Source organism: Lagopus muta, chromosome 4 (assembly GCF_023343835.1).
Source record: "Lagopus muta isolate bLagMut1 chromosome 4, bLagMut1 primary, whole genome shotgun sequence".
Classification (NCBI taxonomy): Eukaryota; Metazoa; Chordata; class Aves; order Galliformes; family Phasianidae; genus Lagopus; species Lagopus muta.
The window spans coordinates 29,863,486-29,884,859 of record NC_064436.1 but is presented as its reverse complement, the minus strand read 5'-3'; the positions used below and the strand labels follow the sequence as shown (position 1 = coordinate 29,884,859).

Below are 21,374 nucleotides of genomic sequence, written 5' to 3'. Positions count from 1 at the left end.
ATGTGATTGCAATGTTTGGGGAGGGGTGGTGGTTTTGTTTGTCGTTAGGTTGGTTTCCACTGTTTCATATTAATAAATAATTTGTAAGTAAGCAAGCTAGTCTAGTGCTTGCTTTTCCAGTGTTCTTTTTGCTTACTGCAATTCTGGGAAACACTCACTATTTTTCATAAATGGTGAAGGTTTAATTGTTGTTTTCAGTGTATTATGCATTCTGATTTGTTGAGCCATAACTAGCTTAGCTTGCTTGGCTTGAATTAAACTCTTCTGGTTTTCTGTAATAACTGTCCTCTCTGCATCTCCCTTCCAGTGCATGGCTTTTTTTTTATTACATATCTTGTGCTTGTAGCTAGATCACTTTCATTTATTTCACTAGTGTTATTTTTAAGTATGGCTCCAATAGTATAGCTCTACAGAAAACACATGGACCTTCTTATAAGTCTCTTGCAGGGATAAATAGGTAAGACTGTGAAAAATGCAGTAAAATGAAGTAATTCCACGGTTGGGAGCAGCATTTCAGTCTGCTGAGTATGGATATCTGTACATTGTCAGAATATCCCCGGGAGTTACACTAGCATTATCTGATGAGTTCTGCCTTTCATACGGCATTTTGTATAAGCAGGAATGCATGTTTAGGCTAGAACAGAATGTTGACTTCTCCTAAGCAAATTTAATGTGGAATGGTTTTCCCCCCTCCGCTTAGCTTCATGAAAGATAATTTTGAAGACAATTTATACTAATCTTACTGGTAGATTAAATATCCGTGGCTTGCAAATAAAAAAAGAAAAAATGCTTTAATGCAACCCGTAAATAATGTATTTTTTGAGAACTTCAGGTATTTTCAGTTATTTGTCAATCTTAATTTTTAAATATCTTAATGTTTAGGTTTAATTTGATTTCAGTTGATCTCTCACTAAGGATTAAATAGTACTTTCTTCAAAAATGCCACTTGAATAAATTTGTCATTTGCCTTCTTTCATACAGTGGTCTTGTGCCTCTTCATAACGCATGTTCATACGGACACTATGAAGTTACAGAGCTACTACTTAAGGTAAGCAGGACAGAAAGTGATTATTGTAAATTTAGATGTGTTTGAATTGTTCATACCACAGTTGAAAAGGAAGATCTCTTCCTTATTGGGTTTTAAGCATCCTGTAATTTTGAAAGCATGCGACTTCACAGCTGTGGTTTTTCTCTGCCTGATTTATTTAGAGAGATTGTAGAGTTTAAGTAATATGAATTTAAAAAAAAAATCTGCTATTCTAGAAAAAAAGATACAAAAATTCCTTTTTTTTCAGGATTCATCATGCTTTTATACGCACAGATTTCTATAATTCATTTTTGTGTGTTCATATGTGAAAGAATGGAACTAGTTTTTATAATGAAAACGTGTGCACTTTTAGTAGTTGAAGATGACTTCCTACTAACAAAAGGCTTCCTTTCCTGCACTAGCATGGCGCATGCGTTAATGCAATGGACCTCTGGCAATTTACTCCCTTGCACGAGGCTGCTTCCAAGAACCGCGTAGAAGTCTGCTCCCTCTTGCTGAGTCACGGTGCAGATCCCACATTAGTCAACTGCCACGGAAAGAGCGCGGTGGATATGGCTCCGACACCTGAGCTCAGGGAGAGGCTGACCTGTAAGTATGTTCAGATTTGAAGCAGTTCTTGGCGGATGTAAAGGGGTGCTTTTCTTTCAAAGCAACTGCTTCATAAATCACAGATAGATGCAAAGCAGCAAATAAATGGTAGATGCGTTTATTGTTTTGAAGTAGATACCTCTAATATGCCATGTTTCTTTAATGTCTGGTGGGTTTTTTTCCCACACTTAACGTTTAAGGCCAGAAGATACTGCTGAATAAGTGTCCGCTGGTGATTTTTATACTTAAAGTCTCATCAAGCCACATAGGAACCTCTATGTTGGATCTATGAACACTCAGAGTAACTTCCAGAAGGTATATAGCTTTGCTGTGCAGGCTTGAATAGGGAGACATTCCAGCAGCTTCTTTTGTAGTCTTTGCAATCCTCATGCTGTTTGTATAATATGCTTCACCTTTCATCTGAATTTGTGTACCTTCATTTGCCCTCTTTTGGCAATTTGTTTTCTTGTCATTATATGCGGTGAAAGTGAGACAAGTGAAACAAGACATTATGGAGTTACAAAAAAGACCTTGAGAAGTACATTCTGAACTCAGTTTTATATTGTTTCACTTGTAAGCTTTTGATTTTCTGTCACCTTTTGAGTATAGCAGGAGCCCCCTGATACGCTAAGAATGTGATCCTGCATGACTCAAAATCACAGCTTGTCAGGTTGCTGTCTGTCACTGTTCTTTGCCTGGTAATGCAAAAAATGAGATAATGTGCTTTCCTAAAGGGGAAAAGATGTTGGGGTTAATGTCTTTCAGCTACTTCTGATCTCTCTGTTCTGGACTGGCTTGGGAGATGATGCTTCTGACTTTGAAGCAGGTTGATTTACCAATCGCTTAAACTAACAAGCAGAAATTTACATCTACTTAAACTCTGTACTTCTGTATTTATAGATATTAGAGGGGGCTAGGGAAAGATTCGTATCTGTCAGTAACCACTGAAATGTGTACAAAAATCTGAACTTTATGGCAAATTTTCTATCTTTCTGATGGAACAAGCTATTTTGCATACCCGAAATAACACGTTTAGTATATTCTTGAATTCTTTGATTTCATACCAAAGAATATATATAATACATTAATTATTTCAGGGTTTCTTTTTAGCTGTACTTTGTGTAATGCTGTCTCTAGAAAGAAATTTGAATTCTATTTGAAATGAAAACTTTTCTATAACTGCATATGCACTGGATGTCAAGACGACTGGGAGAAGAAAGCCCTGCTTAGCAAGTTAGGCATTTCAAGCCTGCTTATGAAAAGAAATATATAAGCAAAACTAATATTTACACTGAGATGACTAAGCTTTTTGTTTCTCATTCCCAGGTTCAGACCTCGTTGTTGTTAGCCTGCCTCTTATTTGTATATTTGAAGAGAAATGCTTTTCATCCTTCTTAAAAATAATTTTCAACTTAAACAAGCTAGTTGCTGAACAGAAAAAGTTGTGACCTAAAAAATAAGTTTTTTTTAAAAAAAGTAGTTACCTACGTGCACTTACAAGGATATGACTGCACTCAAAATCTTTGGGGCAGATTGGCTTCAAATACTTAGCTGGTGTAGCTTTCTTTAAGACGAGTAGTTAAACAGTTTTATTTAACTGATACTTTAAGGCTTTATGCTGAATTATTTATAGCTATAAATACAGTGAAGTTTCGAAAAAGCAGCTATAATGCTTTCTCTCTGCAGAGCCATGTAGGAGCTGTATGCTCATTTGCACATGTGACAACTGAACTGATCTATATATGCCCTTAATATCTAATGGTTGAAGAAAAAGAGGGAGAAAAATGTTAAGCATTTTATTCAGGGAATCTCTGTCCTTCTTTAGAATCCACTGTGGTTTCAGTAAGCCACGTTCTCTTTCCATTCTGTATCCCAGGACAGCCACCATACGAAGATGCACAGAAATATTCCTGCTGCTTCCTAATATGTTCTGGCTGCCTTTTTTGAGTAATACCTGTAAAGGTGATGTGCTGAATGTTAAATGCATCACTTTCTCCAACAGATGAATTCAAAGGACATTCTTTACTGCAAGCAGCTAGAGAGGCGGATTTAGCCAAAGTGAAAAAAACGCTTGCTTTGGAGATCATCAATTTTAAGCAGCCACAGTCACATGAGACTGCTCTGGTAAGATTACAAGGACAATCCATTTATTTTGTGATAAATGTGGTGGTGGTGCTAGTTGAGATATTATTTCTACATTATGAACATTTATTCATCATCTGAGATTGAGGATTTGCCATCAAACCCTTTGTATTTTAAAAATAAATCTCAAATTATAGAAATTATACTATATGATTTTTACCACGTTTTTCTTTTTTCCTATTTGATCATAGAAACCTTCTGGCCAGGGCTCACCTGTTTTCACTTTCTTCTGCGTTTTTCCCCATAAGAATGTTCTGTTGTTGGTCAGTTGTTTTGCTAGACTTGATAGGTACTACATGAAACCTGCGTCTTTCTCCTAGCAGGAGAAAAGGCTCAGGATGTTACTTGTTCAGGCAGAGATACCACAAATTTTGTTTGTAAATTGTGTAGTCTGATGTTTAGCAGAATAATTAGGACATGAAATGATGGATCTCAAAGCTTTCTGCCATCTGTGTTGTTGAAATAGTGCTTTATATTTACTTCTTTGCAGCACTGTGCTGTGGCCGCTGTGCATCCCAAGCGGAAGCAAGTTACAGAACTATTGCTCAGGAAGGGAGCCAACGTTAATGAGAAAAACAAAGAGTACGTTTCTGAAATTTTTACTTTTTCAAAGGACTCTGTCATAGGAGTGTAAAAATAATATCTCTTTCTTGGTCTAGTTTCATGACACCTTTGCATGTAGCGGCCGAGAAAGCTCATAATGATGTCATGGAAGTTCTGCATAAGCATGGAGCAAAGGTAAATATGTCCAAATATATTTTATGGGAGAAGGCAAGAGGGGAGATTGTATCAGTTAAATACAATGTTAGTTTGCATTATAGCTGTTGCCTTTTATTCTGTATGTCTTGTGCTTCTCATACCAGTCTTGAACAATGTTTATCTTAAGTCAGTACAGCATGTTCAGGAATCCCATATGGAAACTAAGTCTTTTCTCCAAATAACTTAATACAGGATTTAGGAGTTCATCTAACTCATTTTTAATGAATCTCATTGTTCAGTTGTAATAAATGTGCTCATGTAGTTGACTTTTGTTGCCTTCTCTTGACAGCTCGAAAATATCAAATACAGGAGTTTGCTAATGCTGGATGTGGTAGTCTAATGCCAGTCATTGTTTAGCACTTGCTTCCTTCTGCCTTTCTTGATTCTTCTGGCATCCCATTTAGCCCTTGACTGATGCTTAACAATGTAATTTGTGAGCCTATGTTGAAGAGTATGTGCAGCAAGTTATTAGATAAAGGTAGAGGAAAGTACAGAGTTCTTTATTTAGTTTGTTTTCTTGCATCTTTCAGAAGTATTTCAAAATTAATCTTTATTTGAGTTTCAGTTGATTCAGTAGAGGACTGAGTGATCTTGATGAAGGATTTACAGTTATTTAAAGAATTGCTCTGAGTGGTATTTTCCTGTGTTTTTTTGTTCTTCTGTGTTGTTTTTTTTTTCAATTGACAGTATGCAAATACAAGTGTAGTTATTAGCTTTGAAACTAATTCTTTCCTACTATTGTGTTATGTGTTTCCTATGTTATTCTCAGTAAATCCATTCACATTTGTGATCAGCAGAGCACTTAAACACTTGACAGGTGCCTACTCCTAATTAAAGTTACATGTATACTTCCATACTGCACTGGATCCGGTCTCTCTTTCTGTGTCCTAAGTTGCTTAGCTGTAAAATGCAGTCACGGTTCTTAACAGAAGATAGATCATTAACGTTTATGAAGCTCTGTGAAGTTCCCAGATGGGTTATGCTCTCAACTCTTGGTCTTCCCTTCATAAGAGAATGGTCATTATCATCCTTATAACTCTTCTCATCACTAGCACCAGAGTGAATCTTGTAGCTCAGGCAGCAAAAATGGAATTTGCTTTCCTGCTACCATGTGTGATGACACTTCCGTATCTCCAGTGTAAATACCCAGCACAAACTGGGATTGTTTGCCTTTTTAATGTATTTGACACAGCAGTGCACAGATCCTGCCTGTGGTCTTATAATACACAGAGAATCTTGATTTTTTTTTTTTTTTATTATGTGTTTGTATTCATGCTCTGCAGCACAGTTCTTCTGTGCCAAGGTCATTAATGAAAATATTAAATAAAATTATTGTGCAGCCAGTCACTGAAAAGGCTTTCCCCTTTCAGTACTTACAGTTCTTCAACCAATTTTTATTTTTTCATATTTTCATAGGATTTTCTTGTTTGATCCTGTAACAAGTGCTCACTGAACTGTAGATGGTTGAGGCTTATCATATTTGCTTTAATTTGAAATCATTTATACTGTCAAAGGGAGGATACTAGATGAGCTGCCTTAAAAATACTTTTGGAAAACAGTACTTAGAGACTAACAATTTGAAAAAGGTGAATAATTAGAGCAGAACTTTTCTCTTGAAATATGGTACCAAAAGGCAAATGGAACTGATTCACAGAAAAGCATCCAGCAGTGGACTTAGGAGGCAAAGTCATGTAAAGCTTTGTGGTTTGAGAATCATTTGAGGTTGCTTCAGGAATGTAGAGGAAATCCTGTTGTTTTGCTGAAGAGTTGCTGTGTCAGACAGCGGAAGTGAGGTAATGTGAAATACGTGTGTTTGAAGATGCTCTTTTGTTCTGGGAAGTGAGACAGAACATAATAAAGACTGTTTTAGGGATTTTGTTTGGAATGAACAAGAAAATGTTGATGAACTAGAACTGAACTTAATTATCCTGATTTTTTTTTTTCATCATGTTAACTTGATTTTTGAAGTTTGTCAGACCAATAAAAAGTGAAGGACCATTTGAATAACATGCACTTGATCTAGATTTATTTTGTGGAAATATTTGAGAACACTACTATTGCAGGAGTCAACTTATACCCACAAAATCATGTTATTTTGGTGCCTTGCTGGCCCTTAATGAGGACACAAGTCTCTCACATCACTTGCACATTAGTCTGGTATACCCCACACAATGTCCATTCCGAGTTCAGTGCCTATGCTTTCATTAGCTTGTTGAGCTTGCAGAAGTTGCACACGACAAACTCAAAATGCTTTTGAGTAACTTGGATGCAGAATACATTTGTGGACGTGATGCTTAGGGATGTGGTTTAGTGATGGACTTGGTAGTATTACTTCAAGTGCACTTGATCTTGAGGGTCTTTTCCAACATAAACAATTCCATGATTAGCTTTCCAGATTTTAGGTAGACACGTGCTTATTACGGGGAATAGTAAGCACTGGAAAAATAAATTTGCTTTCAAAAATGGAGTACGTTTTGGATCATGATAGCTAACAACACAAAGAACTAACTGTGTGGTCTTTTGTGTAGTTCATCTTTTCTTACTCATTAGGTAACCTAGCATAATAACACTAATATTAAGCTTTTATGCAAAATGGACATCTGTATAACAGATGTCTAGGTTGTTCATGAGCTTTCAGTGTGAAACTGGACCTTTTTCCTTTTCTCCCCTTGACATAGATTCACACCAATTTATAATGCTACACAAAGGGGAGAAAAAATAAAAAGGAATACATTACAAATTGTCTTCAAATTAAATGCAGAAGAAGAGCAGTTAGATCTCTTCCATTGCAGGGAAGGGTGCTGTGCTGTCTGAGCATGGGTTCCATCCCAGATTCCTAGAATTTGTATCTTTTAGAAAGACCTCATAGAAAACTGCAGCTTGGAAGCTGTCATGTTTTGTGCTGCTTGTAGTGTCAAGGAGTATGAAAGGTTTTAGGGCATTTGATAGCAAAGGAAAGCTGATACACTTATGATGTCTTGCAGAAAAGGCTCCTGAACTGCTGAGCTGCAACAACTGCTTGACAGCAAAGGGAATATTGAGTAGCTCTCTGGATGATGCTCTGAGTCACCATAGTTCAGGGAGGAAAAGTCTCTTGAAAATGGTTTCCTATCATCAGACACTGATTTATTGAACAAATATATAGGTAGAATGAGAAATGAAATAACAGAAGGAGTTGTATATGGGATATTCTGTGCACAGTGGTATCTTTCCATGAGAAGTCTTACTTGAAATTGCTTTTCATTTGATAACACCATTCCACTTTCATGTTGCAATTCGAGCGATGGAGTGACCATATGCATATTAAATGGTGAAGAAGGCAGGTTCAGAGACAGTATGATGTGAAATAAAAGCTGTCAAATCAGTCACTTTTACTGACAAATCTGCAAGGAGATATAGTAATTAAGAACTACTACCTACTCATTCCAAATTACTTAAAAGGAGGATCAGTTGAATGCTTTTAATTTGTTTAGGGCAACTAGAACTATTTATCTTCTTGGCAAACAAATAAGACAATACAGCTTGAATATTTTACATTTTGTCGAACAGAGCTTAAATTTCAGCTTTGAATTTCTCAGAATATGTTAGGTTTTTAGACCTGATATTGAAGAGTGGCTAACCTAGATATGTATTTTACTAGGTTTGATTTTTGAGAGATTAACCTCTATTTGTATTTATTTCAGGGATTACAAATTTACAGTGGCATCTCTTGATTGTCAGATTCTTCATTTTGAAATAAATTCTGTTGCCTTCAACCTTAGTGGAATACATTCTTGAGTTTCTTTTGCGTTTGTTTTAGACATATGCTGGGTGATTGGTGAGAGCAGCTGTTTCACAGTGAACACATTCCCTTTAAAATTGCCCTGTAAAATAATTCTCAATTTGTGGAAGAATAGTTTCCTTTGGTGTATGCATTCCTCTTGGTCAGCTGCAGCCCTTTCTGTCCCAGAAGTGGGCATGTGTGTCTTCAGGAGGCTGCAGTTCTGCCACAAGAGTTGATTGTTGACAAAGATAGTTATTTGGAGGTGAAAGGAGACCTGCATAAGACGTGATATGGTGGATATGATGACTTTGCCAGTGTTCCTTTCAAGTGAATGTTAGCATTTTTTCCAGGTCACAGTTGCTATCAATTTGTGCAGTGTGGATGCCTTGCTGCTGTTCTTCCACAGTTTGTTCCGTACAGGAGTATTGAATATGGGAATCCAGTGTTACAGAAAATGCTAACTATGATTGTCTTTCCTGGCTAGCACAGTATTACCATCTACTTCTGGAATCCACAAGCCTCTTAGTTCTGTCTTTGCTACTAACTGTACGTAGCTTGAGACTTGTGCTCCTGTCTGTGTCCTTATCTGTAGTAAAACGTATCTGATGTCCTGAAACAGATGAGGGTCATCACCAGAACAAAGTTATGGATTTGGGACATTCAGCATCTAGTTAATATTTATGAAGGCAGTAAGATTTTATTTAAAACAAGACTTTTAGGATAATCCCATGAGAGAGTCATCAGCTGAGCGTGGTTAGAAGAAAGCAGAGCTGTTCTTCTGTACATCTTCCTAGGAGAGAGGTTTGTGATGTGAGAAATTCCTGCTTTACCAGCCTGTAGAATTGTTAGTGATGTAAAAGGCTTTTAAACAATGTCAAAACTGTCTATCTTATGTTGTTCTTTCTGGTGTGTTGATGTTGATGTACTGCAGATACTTGTATATTTTTTAACCCTCTCAGGTGATAGATACTTGCTATGTAGTTACTTCACTCCGAATCAAATTTTAGTCTTAACCAAAATATTTTTCACTGGTTTTCATGGAAAGAAAAGTGGTAGGGCTTGAAGGCTGTGTTTTTGGTGAGACAACCTAGTAAAACCTTTGCTGCCACCACAAAGATTTTAGTAATGTAAAAAGGCTGGTTTTTACCGTAACATGCAGTTCACAGCCTACTGTCCATAGGCTTTGAATTAGATCGCAGATTCTGAGTTAGTTGTAGAGAGCGCTTAGTAGTTATGTATTTCATAGTGATTTAAAAAAAAAAGCTGTTGGACATCTGCATTCAAAGTTTGTCATGAGTGGTTGCTAGGTACGAAGTATCTTCTTGAAAGCTTATTTTCTATAGTTTTTTTTCTCCTCTTTTTAGAGCTCTTTATTATTCTCTTCCTTTCTCTGATAGTGAGCCCATGGCAATGCTTCCAGTGGTTCAGATTTTGTTAGATCTTCACAGACAGATAGGTTTCCATTATATCTCTTTGAAAGCAATACCTTTTCATCATTTTGCTTGATTTTGCCTTCTTATGCAGTCTTGTGTTGAATAGATTTACATCTACTTTAAGTTAATATTTCTGTAAAATTACAAAAAAAGAGGATTTTGTATCTTTGTATCTGGCTTCTTCCCTTCCTCCTTCTCCCATAGTGTTCTTAATATGACATCTTTACTGTAATTATTGACTGTGAGTCATGTTAATTCCTCTTCAGAAGATGGAGTATGGTAGTTTAGTTGAATTGTTAATTATTTACCTCTTTCTATACGATAATTTTGTTTGTTGTTGTTGTTTTTTCTTTTTGCAAATTCACTTTGTTAAATTTTCAAAAACTTGATTGTTATTTCAGGTATGGTTTTGGGGATCTGTATTTTATGATAACCATGCATGCAAGTAATCTACCTTTTTTTAAAGACAAGAAAGCATCTGTAGTAAATGATTTTTACACTGGAATGTATATTTTATCGTTTGGTTTTGTTTAGTTGCCTCATAGAAGGATGGATTGATAAACTTGTATGCCAGGAGTTTCTTGATATTGCTCTTCCTATTAAGGGCAGGGACAGGTGCAGGCTTTTAATTCTAAAAATGTTGTTTTACATTGCTGCTGATTTTTCAGATGAACGCACTGGACACACTTGGTCAAACAGCATTACATAGGGCTGCTTTAGCAGGTCACTTGCAAACCTGCCGACTCCTGCTGAATTATGGCTCTGATCCCTCCATCATCTCTTTACAAGGATTCACAGCTGCACAGATAGGAAATGAAGCAGTGCAACAGATTCTAAGTGGTAGGTAAAAATAAAAACTTGTGTATTTGAACTTTGGCTTCTCCCTATCTTTTACCGTTGTGGATCTTATTTCTTTTTCAGTGCAAGAGACTTAGTGTAGTTTGCTCATTCCTCCCTTCTGCCATCTGCGCACACATCTGCAGTATGTTCTGTATGGTATTTCTTTAGGAAACAGAAACCCATAGCTGCTCAATTCAGAGATTCCATGCAAAACAAGAATTGAAAAAAGCACTGCTGTTACTCACCTGAGATTGGAGTGCACAAACGGAAAAATATTGATAGTTAATAACCGTTTCAATCTATTGCTTGTCCAACAGGGAAGGATTTTACTGTAAAAGTGCTTTGGATACTGCTTAGATAACAACGTTTTGAGCATATGCATCATTTTACCCATGTCATTTTTTAATGTGTTAGAGTAGGAAGAATAATTGTAACAGTAGCTACTAAAGAGCAATTACCTTTCAGTGGGATTTGCGTTTAGTCTTAAGAAGGCAGATTGATGAGAAAACCTGCTGTACCTGGGAGCTTCACTTCCTTCAGCACTTTAAAGTATACCCACCCACTCTTGAGACGTAGTTTGCTGTTTGGATAGTGTTACCTGATTAAATTGTGCACGTGACTGTGTATATGTACGGAAGGGGAAGAATGATAGAGATAAATTTTAAAAAGTAAACACATCCTGTGAAGATTTTTAAATTGTAAGGTTAGAATTATTCAGGAAATATTCACTTCAGTTTGAATTATAAACTCACTTTCACAATGTCTACTCTATGAAACCTCACTTCAGGTGTTATACTGTACATCTTTTCATTGGGAAGACTGCAGCTTTTCTCTTACAACTGTAAAGCTGTTCAAGACTGAAATATTCAAAAGCTTAAAAAAGCATATTAAAAGTTTTTGGCGTCAGTAGCATAGTGTTGACATTTTCTGTGTTATTCAAAGCTAACAAGCAAATGCTGAAATTATTTACAAAATTACAATGTATTCATTCTTGTAAGATTGAGTTAGAGCTGTAAGAAAGCTCATCAAGAGATCTTTTTATTTTTCCAAAAAATTATTAGAAAATTCTGCTAGTTCTGCTTCTTTTAATGAGTGAGATTTGTTTCTTTGCTTCACGCAGTCCTTTGGTACATTTGTGGAATTCAAATTTCTCTTTCTTCTAGTAATTAGATTGTTTCTGATCTTGACTGTCTTGTGAAGACAAGGATAGGAGTCCAGAAAGGAGATTAAAGTAAAGCTGAGGAATGAAGCTTTGAATCCAGTGTAGTACTAAGTCTCATCTCATCCTCAGGATGCTGAGGTGGCAGTGCTGTTGTGGGGAAAGTAAAAAAACTTGAAGGTGAGCTGAAACCTCACACAGCCTTAGGTTGTAACTCATGCTGAAATGAGCACATTTAACTCTTAAGTGTACACTGGGGCCTCATTCAATTTGCTTTGGAACTTCAGCGAGAGTTAGAATCCAGTTCAGAGAACACACAGATTTCTTGAATATAGAAATGTCATTCTTACCATATGCAGAATTAGCAAAGCCTTGAAATGGCAGAAATGGCAGAGTGATGTCAGCTGTAGAGCCCAGTCTGACTGATTCTTTACTCAGCTGTTTAGGCTCTTTGTATTTGAACATCACAATTCCATGGCATTTTTACAAATGCTAGCAGATGTATCTTCCCAGTTTGGAAAATGTTGAGCACGATACAATGTAATTAATAATCCTGAAACATATTTTTCTGTATGTAGAAAGTACACCTGTGCGTACATCTGATGTAGATTACCGGTTGTTAGAAGCATCCAAAGCTGGAGACTTGGAAACTGTGAAGGTAAATTTGAGCTTTTCATATTAATTTTTCACTTTATTGCTATGCAATCCTCATGGAAGCCACTACACCTAAGGTTTGTGGAAGTAGTGTCCGGTGGATGGTAAGTCATAAAAAATGTGAAGGACAATTTCTTAATATTTTTTCTAGAAAGCTGGACATTGGGATGTGCTGCGGTGTTTCTCTGAGTTTGTGGTTGTTCATTCTCTGAGTCCTTCACACAGCCATATCTTTGTTGGAATCAGATGTGTTGTTTCATATACAGCCGTATTCTTTAACAAGGCATGATTCAATCAGAAGGCAAGCAGACAAGTGTTAGAAGGTGAGATGTAGCATTTTAAGCTGTCCTTTTCTGAAATGAACAGTTATGCCATGAAATGCTGGCATTGCAGGAAGGCTTGGTCTTAGCTTTCATGCAACCATATGACATTTCAGGTAAAATAGGCTGCAGGTAGACCATCCTGCATGGTCACAGCTTGAGCTTCAATATATTAACATTAATATATATTAACACTCAGCAGCAGTTTTGTGTACCAACTCCTTTGACTGCTAAGCTCAATATTTCTAGATTTGTGAAGACAGCATGAGCTGGAAATGGTAGCTTGTCTGGAGAAACTTACATGAACTTGAACCTGGTGCTCGATGACTTAGAGGCTTGCCCTTTTGATGTGTTAGGATCATCTTCATACTGCTTCTGTCATTTAAGTCCTGTTTGTTAAGAAAGTGCTTTCAGACATAAATTTAGATAAGTTATACTTTTGATTTTACTTCTGTGGAAAATTTCCTGAAATCTAACTTCAAAAAATTGGTATATAATAATAAATTAACCAAATTTTGCATTGTGATGATTGATGAGGGGTAGGGTTTTTGTTTGCTTTGCGGATTTTCTTGCTTGGGGTGGGTTTGTTTTTTTCCAGTCTTTTAATAGGTCTTGATTTCCTTTCACAGCAACTTTGCAGCCCTCAGAATGTGAATTGTAGAGATTTGGAAGGCCGCCATTCAACACCACTGCACTTTGCTGCAGGATATAACCGCGTGTCAGTGGTGGAGTATCTGTTGCACCATGGGGCAGACGTGCATGCCAAAGATAAAGGGTATATTTTCATCCTGTGATATACTCGTATTGAGTTTTATTACTGTGAGATTTCAACCTCCTCTCTTTGTTTTGATTTGAATTTCAACACAATTGTGATATTTTTTTCTTGTTAAAATTTTATGTTGTTTCTTAGAAGGAAGGTAGAGGTTAGTGTTTAGGGACATGGTTCAGTGGACAGTAATGGTTAATGGTTGGATTGGATGATCTTAGAGGTCTTTCCCAATCTTAAATAATCCTATGATTCTTCTGCATTGTTTTTGTCATTAATTGTGTGGAGACAATAATTAAGTTGTGTTAAATATTAAGTTTATTAATATTTAATATTGATTAAGTTAAATATAACTTTCTGGCAAAGCCACAGTCTGACACACATCTGGCAATGTAATACATGATCCTTCTCTTTCCCCTTTTGTCTATTTCAGAGATTTTACAGTGTTTAAAAACAGCCTCACAGTTATTTCAGGTGATCTAAAATTAGTTTGGAGTTATATGAGGTAAAATACCAGGGTTGTCTCTAACCATTTCTCTGGTTTGGTTAGATTTTATTATTAACTTATTTATTCAGTTAGATAAGATAAATCCTTTACAAATCTTATTATCTGATTTCTTGCAAAGTGACTGACTGGAGTAGTATGATTTTTTTTTATCTTTCATTCTAATATATTGGACTTCAGGGTGAGGGGTAATTCGTTTCCAGCTCTGAATTATCAATTTTCTCCTTGAAAGAAATATTTGGACATCTTTCTGTGGGTGTGCAGTTGTTAATAACTGTACTTCAAATTCATTGCTTAGTTTTATACCTTTTCTGAAATTTTTATTCAACTATGCATAGTCAGATTGTAGCGATTCTTGCAACTGTTTTTTGCTGCTGCTAACAGCATTAAAGCCACTTCTAGCAAAAGCAACATTGATGTTTGTTAAGCATTTAGAAGCCTCCTCTATGAGATCTGAAGGACAAGGATGATGTTTGTTTCATTTAATAATAGGAAGGAAATAAAGCCATAGAAGTCTGAAAAATGTGGACTACTGTCCAGTGAATGCTTTATCTGTTGGAATTTTGTGTGATTGCATATTGGATTGCATTTTCTGTAGCTGTTAAAACTTTATCTTTGATTAGTGGCTTAGTTCCCTTGCACAACGCCTGTTCTTATGGACACTACGAAGTAGCTGAACTCTTAGTGAGGCATGGTGCTTCTGTCAATGTAGCAGACCTGTGGAAATTCACTCCTCTTCATGAAGCAGCAGCGAAAGGGAAATATGAAATCTGCAAACTGCTATTAAAAGTATGTGATCTAGAATTTTTAAATGTGTTTTTGAATATATGCTTTGTTTTTGTGTAAGATCGCTTTCAAACTTATTTGCATTGTGAATTCTTAATGGTGCCATTCAACCTATTTTCATCTTACAGTTGTCAGCGTATTGTGTAATGTCTGTTCACTTACACAGAATTGTTAAAATGGTTGTTTTTTCCAGTAGGTTTATTAGATTGGTCCAGCATGACCAGTTAATGCTATTAACCAAGTAGGACAAAACTCTCAATTATTTGGGGGTGGGAGGGGGGGAGAAAGAATTTGTTTGGGAAAGGAGGAAAAAGAAAAAAGCCCACAGCAACCAAATGAACAGAAAACTCCAGAAGTCCTTGCCTATTCATCCCCTTCTGGAACAGTTTATGTGGTTTAGTAAATCTTTGTAAATACATGCAAGAGTGTGTTACAGTTCAATAACTGTAGGTGGGGACTTATTTAGTGTGTCTGACAAGTAAAAAAAAATAAATTGTTAGATCAATGTATAATCTATCAAGATCCTGGAGGGAATGTGTATTAGTATCTTGTGGAATAAATATTCCTTATCAGCAGAAGCTGTAAAAGATGTGAGGTAATGCCAACATGTTTCCATGAGTTTGGGAGTTCTTAACATAAGGTCACTTCTAAGGGATGTTAGAAGTGGGTTCTAGTGGATTTCTTACCAATGCTATTTCCTATTATAGCCTTGTGACTTCAAATTTCTTGAAGCACGGTATTTAAAATATGAATAAGTAACAATGTGGATTGTCTTAAAATTAAATTGTTCTTCCCCACGCACTTCTTTTGCTCTTGCAGCTGCAAAGGCCCAGTATAACAAAATAAGTGTAGAGTCTTGCATATGGGGAGAAATAAGCACATGAATCACTACAGGTTAGGGGATGACTGCTGGAGAGGATCTGTAGAGAAGGACCTGAGTGTTCTCGTGCACAGCAGGTTGGCCATGAGCCAGCTGTGTGCCCTTGTGGCCAAGATCATCTTTGGTATCCTGGAGTGTATTAAAAGGAGTATGGCCAGCACGCCATGCTCTCTGCCACATGAAGCCACATTTAGAATACTATGTCCATTTCTGGGCTCCCCAGCTCAAAAAACACAGGGATCTCCTTGAAGGTGTCCGGCAGAGGGCCACAAAGATGATAAAAGTACTGCAGCATATCCTGTATGAGGAGAGGCTGAGTAATGTGGCTCTGTTCAACCTGTGACAAAGAAGACTGAGGAGGGATCTGAATAATGTTTATACATATCTAAAGAGAGCTGGGAAGAAAATGGATGAGGCCAGGCTCTTCTCAGTGGTACATAGTGACAGGACAAGAATCAGTGGCCTAAAACTTGCACATAGGAAGCTCCATACAAGCACGTGGAAGAATTTTACAATAAGGGTGACGGAGCACAGGAACAGGTTGCCCAAATCGATTCTGGAGTCTCCTTCCATGGAGATATTTTAAGGCCCATCTGGATGCCTACATGTGCAACCTATTGTAGGGAACCTGCTTTAGCAGAGGGTTGGTCTTGATGATCTCCTGAGGTCCCTTTCAACCTATGCAATTCTGTGGTTCTGTGATATTTCTCACCTATCTCATCAACTATTTCATTTGATTACCAAATTAGTATTCAGATTCAGAGAGAGAGCACATCTTTTAAAAACTCAGCAGCAGCAAAAACCACAAGGTGTGCAGACATGGCTGTGGAGTAGACACAGTGATGACCATGTTAGTACCACCTGAATACAGGAGTTCAAGCTTTAAAAGCATTTGTAATTGCTCAAGCACAGCATTACTTTACAGGCACTGGAGATCTCTGGAATTTTCTGACCATTTAAGTGGGAATATAGCCATCTTTCATGTTCAACTTCAAAGGGTCTTGCCACAGGAAATACAGAAATGTTGAAATCTTTCTTTTAGAACTCATTCTTGCACAAGAATTGAATGCACCCTTAAGATGACATGGTTTTGTAAAGATTTTGAGTGTCCATGGATACATGCTCATACTGCAGTTTACTCAGAGCTTCTCCTGCTGTGTGCCTCATGCCAAATGGCAGTGCTGTCAGTTCTGCTGAGCTGTAAATGTTGAGATTCATTTCTCCTGACTTGTGCTCTTTCTACCCTGTTCTGTGTAAAGAATGAAACAAAAACACACAGACCTTTTAGAGAAACTTTCAAAGCCTTTCTTTAAAATGGCTCCTTTGTTTGTTTCTGTGATTTTGAAGGAGTCTGAGAAGTAGCTACCTCTTCACTTAGATATTTATTCTTGACAATGCTTTGAATAGTTTGATTTTTGTGAGTTTAAACTTAAGGAATCTAAGGTTGTATCTGGGAAAGTCATTCCTGGTTTTGAAAAGCTTTTTGCCAAAACAAACAAAAAAAAAACCCAAAACTCTTTTCTCGAGAGTACTACAAATGCTGATCTGGTTCTGTGTAATTAGTGCTCTGTCCCTTTCTGCTTACTCTTTTCACCTTGAACGTTTCTGTAATGCTCCTGAGTACAAGATGGTTCATTCCTTCTGCTCTTCCCATCCCCATTTCGTTCTCTGTGGCTCACATTGGCACAGCATGTAGCCAGCGTGACTGGTGAGAAATGCAAAGGTAGACTTGCTGGCAGGAATTAGATTGCTGATCGTTCTGAAGGAGCCAACCAAAGAACTAAAATGCCTACAGCTGCCTGTGCCCTATCTGTTTGATCTTTCCGTGACTGCTGGCAGTGTACAGAGAAAGAGCTGTTGTCCCACAACATTGTTTATGGACACAACTCATGCTTTATGATGTAGATGTTTGTTCCCCTGTCTATCCTGTACTCCAGCAGTTTGTTCTTTTCTGTGATTGATTTGCATGTTTTATGAGCACAGGTATATTCCAGCAACATTTTAAATCCACTTTTCTGCTGTCTCACTGAATGTTTTCCTTACTGCTTGGCAGGACTTGTAAACAACTTAAGATTGTGCTGTTATATAATAGAAAGTGTAGAAATGAATATTTTTATAGATCATATCTCCAAGAAATGTCTTTCAACAGCAGGGCTATATTCAGTGAACCTGAGATCTTGGCTTCATTAGCCAAGATTGGCATACTGTCCTTCTGGATTTATTTACTGTATACAGCTGCACTGGCAAAATCCCTTGCTTCACCTGTGCTTCAAAATAGTGACATTTGTGTGCACTCTTTATGGTTTTGACATCAGCATTGCACTTTGGTCTTTGCAGCATGGGGCTGATCCAACAAAGAAGAATCGAGATGGGAACACTCCTCTAGATTTGGTGAAAGAAGGAGACACAGATATCCAGGACTTACTGCGCGGAGATGCTGCTTTGCTAGATGCCGCCAAGAAAGGGTGCCTGGCTCGAGTGCAGAAGCTGTGTACTCAAGAAAATATCAATTGCAGAGACACCCAGGGAAGAAATTCAACACCACTACATCTTGCAGGTGAGCGACTTAATGTGTTTCACAGAATGATTGAAGTTGAAAGGGACCTTTGGAAGTGATCTGCTGTAAACCCCTCAGCTCAAGAAGGAGCCTAGACCTGGTTGTCTGTAGTCACATCCAAGTGAGTTTTGAATATCTCCAAGGAGGGAGACTCCATAGGTTCTCTAGGCAACCTGTACCACTGCTTCATCACTTGCTAAGTGCTCCCTGATGTTCACCAGGAACCTTGTGTCCCAATTTGTGCCCATTCTTTCTTGTATTGGCACTGGACACCACTGTCAAGGGCCTGTATGTTTTGTCTGCTTCCCATAATATAATAAGAAGGGGTTGCAGAGCTTCAAGGACAACTTTACCATACAGAGTATTGTTAACTGGCACCTGTATTTCAGGAGTTAATATGGTTACTAGGAAAAAAAAAGAGCTTTTGCAGTTGAAAAAAGTGCTTTAGCTACGTTGCCTGACAATTTCTGTTTGCTGAACCCCTCCTAATACTCAATTTATTTTTCCTGTTTATTTTCTACAGCTGGTTACAACAATTTGGAAGTAGCTGAATACCTTCTTGAGCATGGTGCTGATGTTAATGCCCAGGACAAAGGTGGATTAATACCTCTACATAATGCAGCATCTTATGGGGTAGGTACAGGCTCTTTTGCTTGTGGACACATCAACAGGGAGCTCCTAGAAGTCATATCCAAAGCTGGTTATTTTGCAGTTGTCTCGCAGTGAACAACCTTAGCCTCTGATGGCATGAAATATTTGTTGAGCAAGTTGCTGATGTGCATCCTGTTTCTAGTCCCACAGATGTAGCTTGGTGAGGCATATTTGGGTGTAGCAGTTTGGAAAGATCACTTTGCCTTTCTGCAAGCAAGCAGATGCAAAGCTTTCAATGTTTAAATTGTGTGTGACTGCTGAAAGAGGAAGGAACTCAGGTTGGTACTGAAAGATTTGTGTGGAAGTAAGAAGGGATCATGTCTGTTGCAGTGGGGCTGCTATGGTTGATTGAAACTATTTTGGATGAGGCTGGTCCTCTTTCCTCTGTCTCTGTGCATACTACTTGCACAGATGCCTCAAAAGCAGCTGCTAATTGCAGATGAGTTGAGAAAAAGCTTTTGCAAGCAGTTGTACAGAGATGGTGCTTGAGGAGATCCTAGCAGCATGCTTAAGGCTAGGCAGAGGACATAAGCTCAAAAACGGGTGGATTTGACAATCTAATTAAATGCTTTGTTACTGCAGGGCCATAGCATGAGAAGAGCAAAATCTAGGGGAGGCATTCTTAATGAATCCGCGTGTTTTGCTTTCTATTGAGATCTGAATGAGGAAGGCGTGGGGAAAAGTGCAGTGTTCACCTTCTTTCTAGTGAGTGTATCACTGAAATACAGCCTGCGTCATTTGCACTGGTTCTCTGTCAGTCTGGGCATTTGATGTCCTAGAGAGCAAGAAGCTCTGAATACTGCTCAAGATATTGAAGTGCAACACTGTGGTTTTTCACTGCTGGTCCTAATATCAAGCAATACCATTCATCAGCTTCAATCATAAATACTAAGTGCTCGGCACGTTGCTTAGATCTAGAGATATATTCTGATACAAAGGTTGTGCTCACTCATTCAAAGCATAGCAAACCAAAGCACACATTCTGTATGTCAATAAGGCATTCTTTATTGTCACATGGCAACATAAGAGATTGGTTCAAGCTGATAATCACTTCAAAATCATAATGCCAGTTTAATTTGGTTATCTTGCTCTCTCTAGGAAAAGTTAATGAGGCTGTGTTTCAGTGCTTTTCCTGTAATTGCCCGTACTTCTGAGCTGTCATCAGCCCAGTCAGATCTCTGTAATGGGAGCAGGCAGATGAGTACTGCTTTCAGATGTTCAGATGCTGGCAAGTTCCACAGATGCAACCTTTTCCTCGTGAAGCGTTTTCAGTTCTCTCAGCCAGTGCTTCATTATGTGTGCCTCTCAGTAGGGTTTTGTGTCATGGCAGAGAAGCTGCAGGAAATGCAATTGCTTTAAAAGTTTGGAAGAGGAAAAATAAGGTCAGCAGTAATTTCAAACCATTCAGAGCAAGCTTCTAGAGCTGTTAAGAGTCACTTAATTGCTGTTGAAAGAAAAAAAATGAAATCCATTAGCAGAAGTCTTTGTTCTTCTGCTTACTATTTTCTGTATTTCATTCTCTTGCCTACTTTTTTTTTTATTTCTAAGCTGTATTCCAGAAGTAATTTTATTGGTCAAAGAGAGTTTTCATTCACCAATTTTCTGTTATTTTAATCTGGAAGACTTCCAAGATAGAAGTTCCATAGTTGATGGAAGCATGGAGGTTTAAGTACTTTTGTAGCCTTCTTATGACACTCTTAATGAGATTTATCAATTACGTGTCTCAAAATATGATTGGAGGAAGAATAAATTTGTGTTGGCTTGGGTTCCATGGCAAAGCTCTGTATGCAGATATCTAAGTGATGTCTAAGTAGTGTAGCATTGGAGTTCACATCTCCTAGTCGCGTGTCACAAATGTCACAGCACCATACATTTGTGTTTCCAGTTCTGCAAATGTTTTGACAGCTAAGCCTTTGTGTTTTATGCTGGAAGATATATCAGGCCTGATCCTGTAGCTAGCACAGACTACTTACCATGTAGTTCAAGTGATTTGACAGAAATGTAATTCTGTGCTTGATCAAAAATGGACTGGTGAGGTTGATCCAGATTTAGTGACTGTGGAGCTACAGGGTAGAGCCACACCTGATGAGTGCACTACTGCATAAAGAGGAAATAAGTAGGTTAAAAAAAAAAGGAAAGAGAAATTATGAAGTTCTCTAAGCATCATTAATCCTCACCATAAAGTGGGAAATATGTTTTATTATCAGTGTTGTGTTCATTAAAATGTTTTTGTTTTCTAGCATGTGGACATTGCAGCGTTGCTGATCAAATACAATACGTGTGTAAATGCAACAGATAAGTGGGCATTCACACCATTGCATGAAGCGGCACAAAAAGGAAGGACGCAGCTGTGTGCTTTGCTCTTAGCTCATGGAGCAGATCCAACCATGAAGAATCAAGAGGGTCAGACACCACTAGACCTGGCAACAGTAAGTTCTTGCTGGAGTGCCAGCCACTGAGTGCTCTGGAAGGTTTGCTCTGCATATAAATGACTTTCTGCACCTTCAGCTTTCTCTGTGTCAA

The 21,374-nt window shown here is 37.7% G+C and overlaps 1 protein-coding gene across 1 annotated transcript in view; it reads left to right on the top strand.

Moving 5' to 3' along the window:
* The window catches only part of TNKS (tankyrase), a 105,489-nt gene that overhangs the window by 69,454 nt on the left and 14,661 nt on the right, over positions 1 to 21,374 (top strand). The window contains exons 7-18 of the mRNA XM_048943227.1: positions 982 to 1,048; positions 1,450 to 1,636; positions 3,639 to 3,760; positions 4,269 to 4,360; positions 4,438 to 4,516; positions 10,402 to 10,573; positions 12,311 to 12,390; positions 13,336 to 13,481; positions 14,601 to 14,766; positions 17,981 to 18,200; positions 18,724 to 18,833; positions 21,092 to 21,280. Of these exons, the coding sequence (XP_048799184.1) occupies positions 982 to 1,048; positions 1,450 to 1,636; positions 3,639 to 3,760; positions 4,269 to 4,360; positions 4,438 to 4,516; positions 10,402 to 10,573; positions 12,311 to 12,390; positions 13,336 to 13,481; positions 14,601 to 14,766; positions 17,981 to 18,200; positions 18,724 to 18,833; positions 21,092 to 21,280 (1,630 nt within the window). The remainder of the gene's footprint in view (positions 1 to 981; positions 1,049 to 1,449; positions 1,637 to 3,638; positions 3,761 to 4,268; positions 4,361 to 4,437; positions 4,517 to 10,401; positions 10,574 to 12,310; positions 12,391 to 13,335; positions 13,482 to 14,600; positions 14,767 to 17,980; positions 18,201 to 18,723; positions 18,834 to 21,091; positions 21,281 to 21,374) is intronic.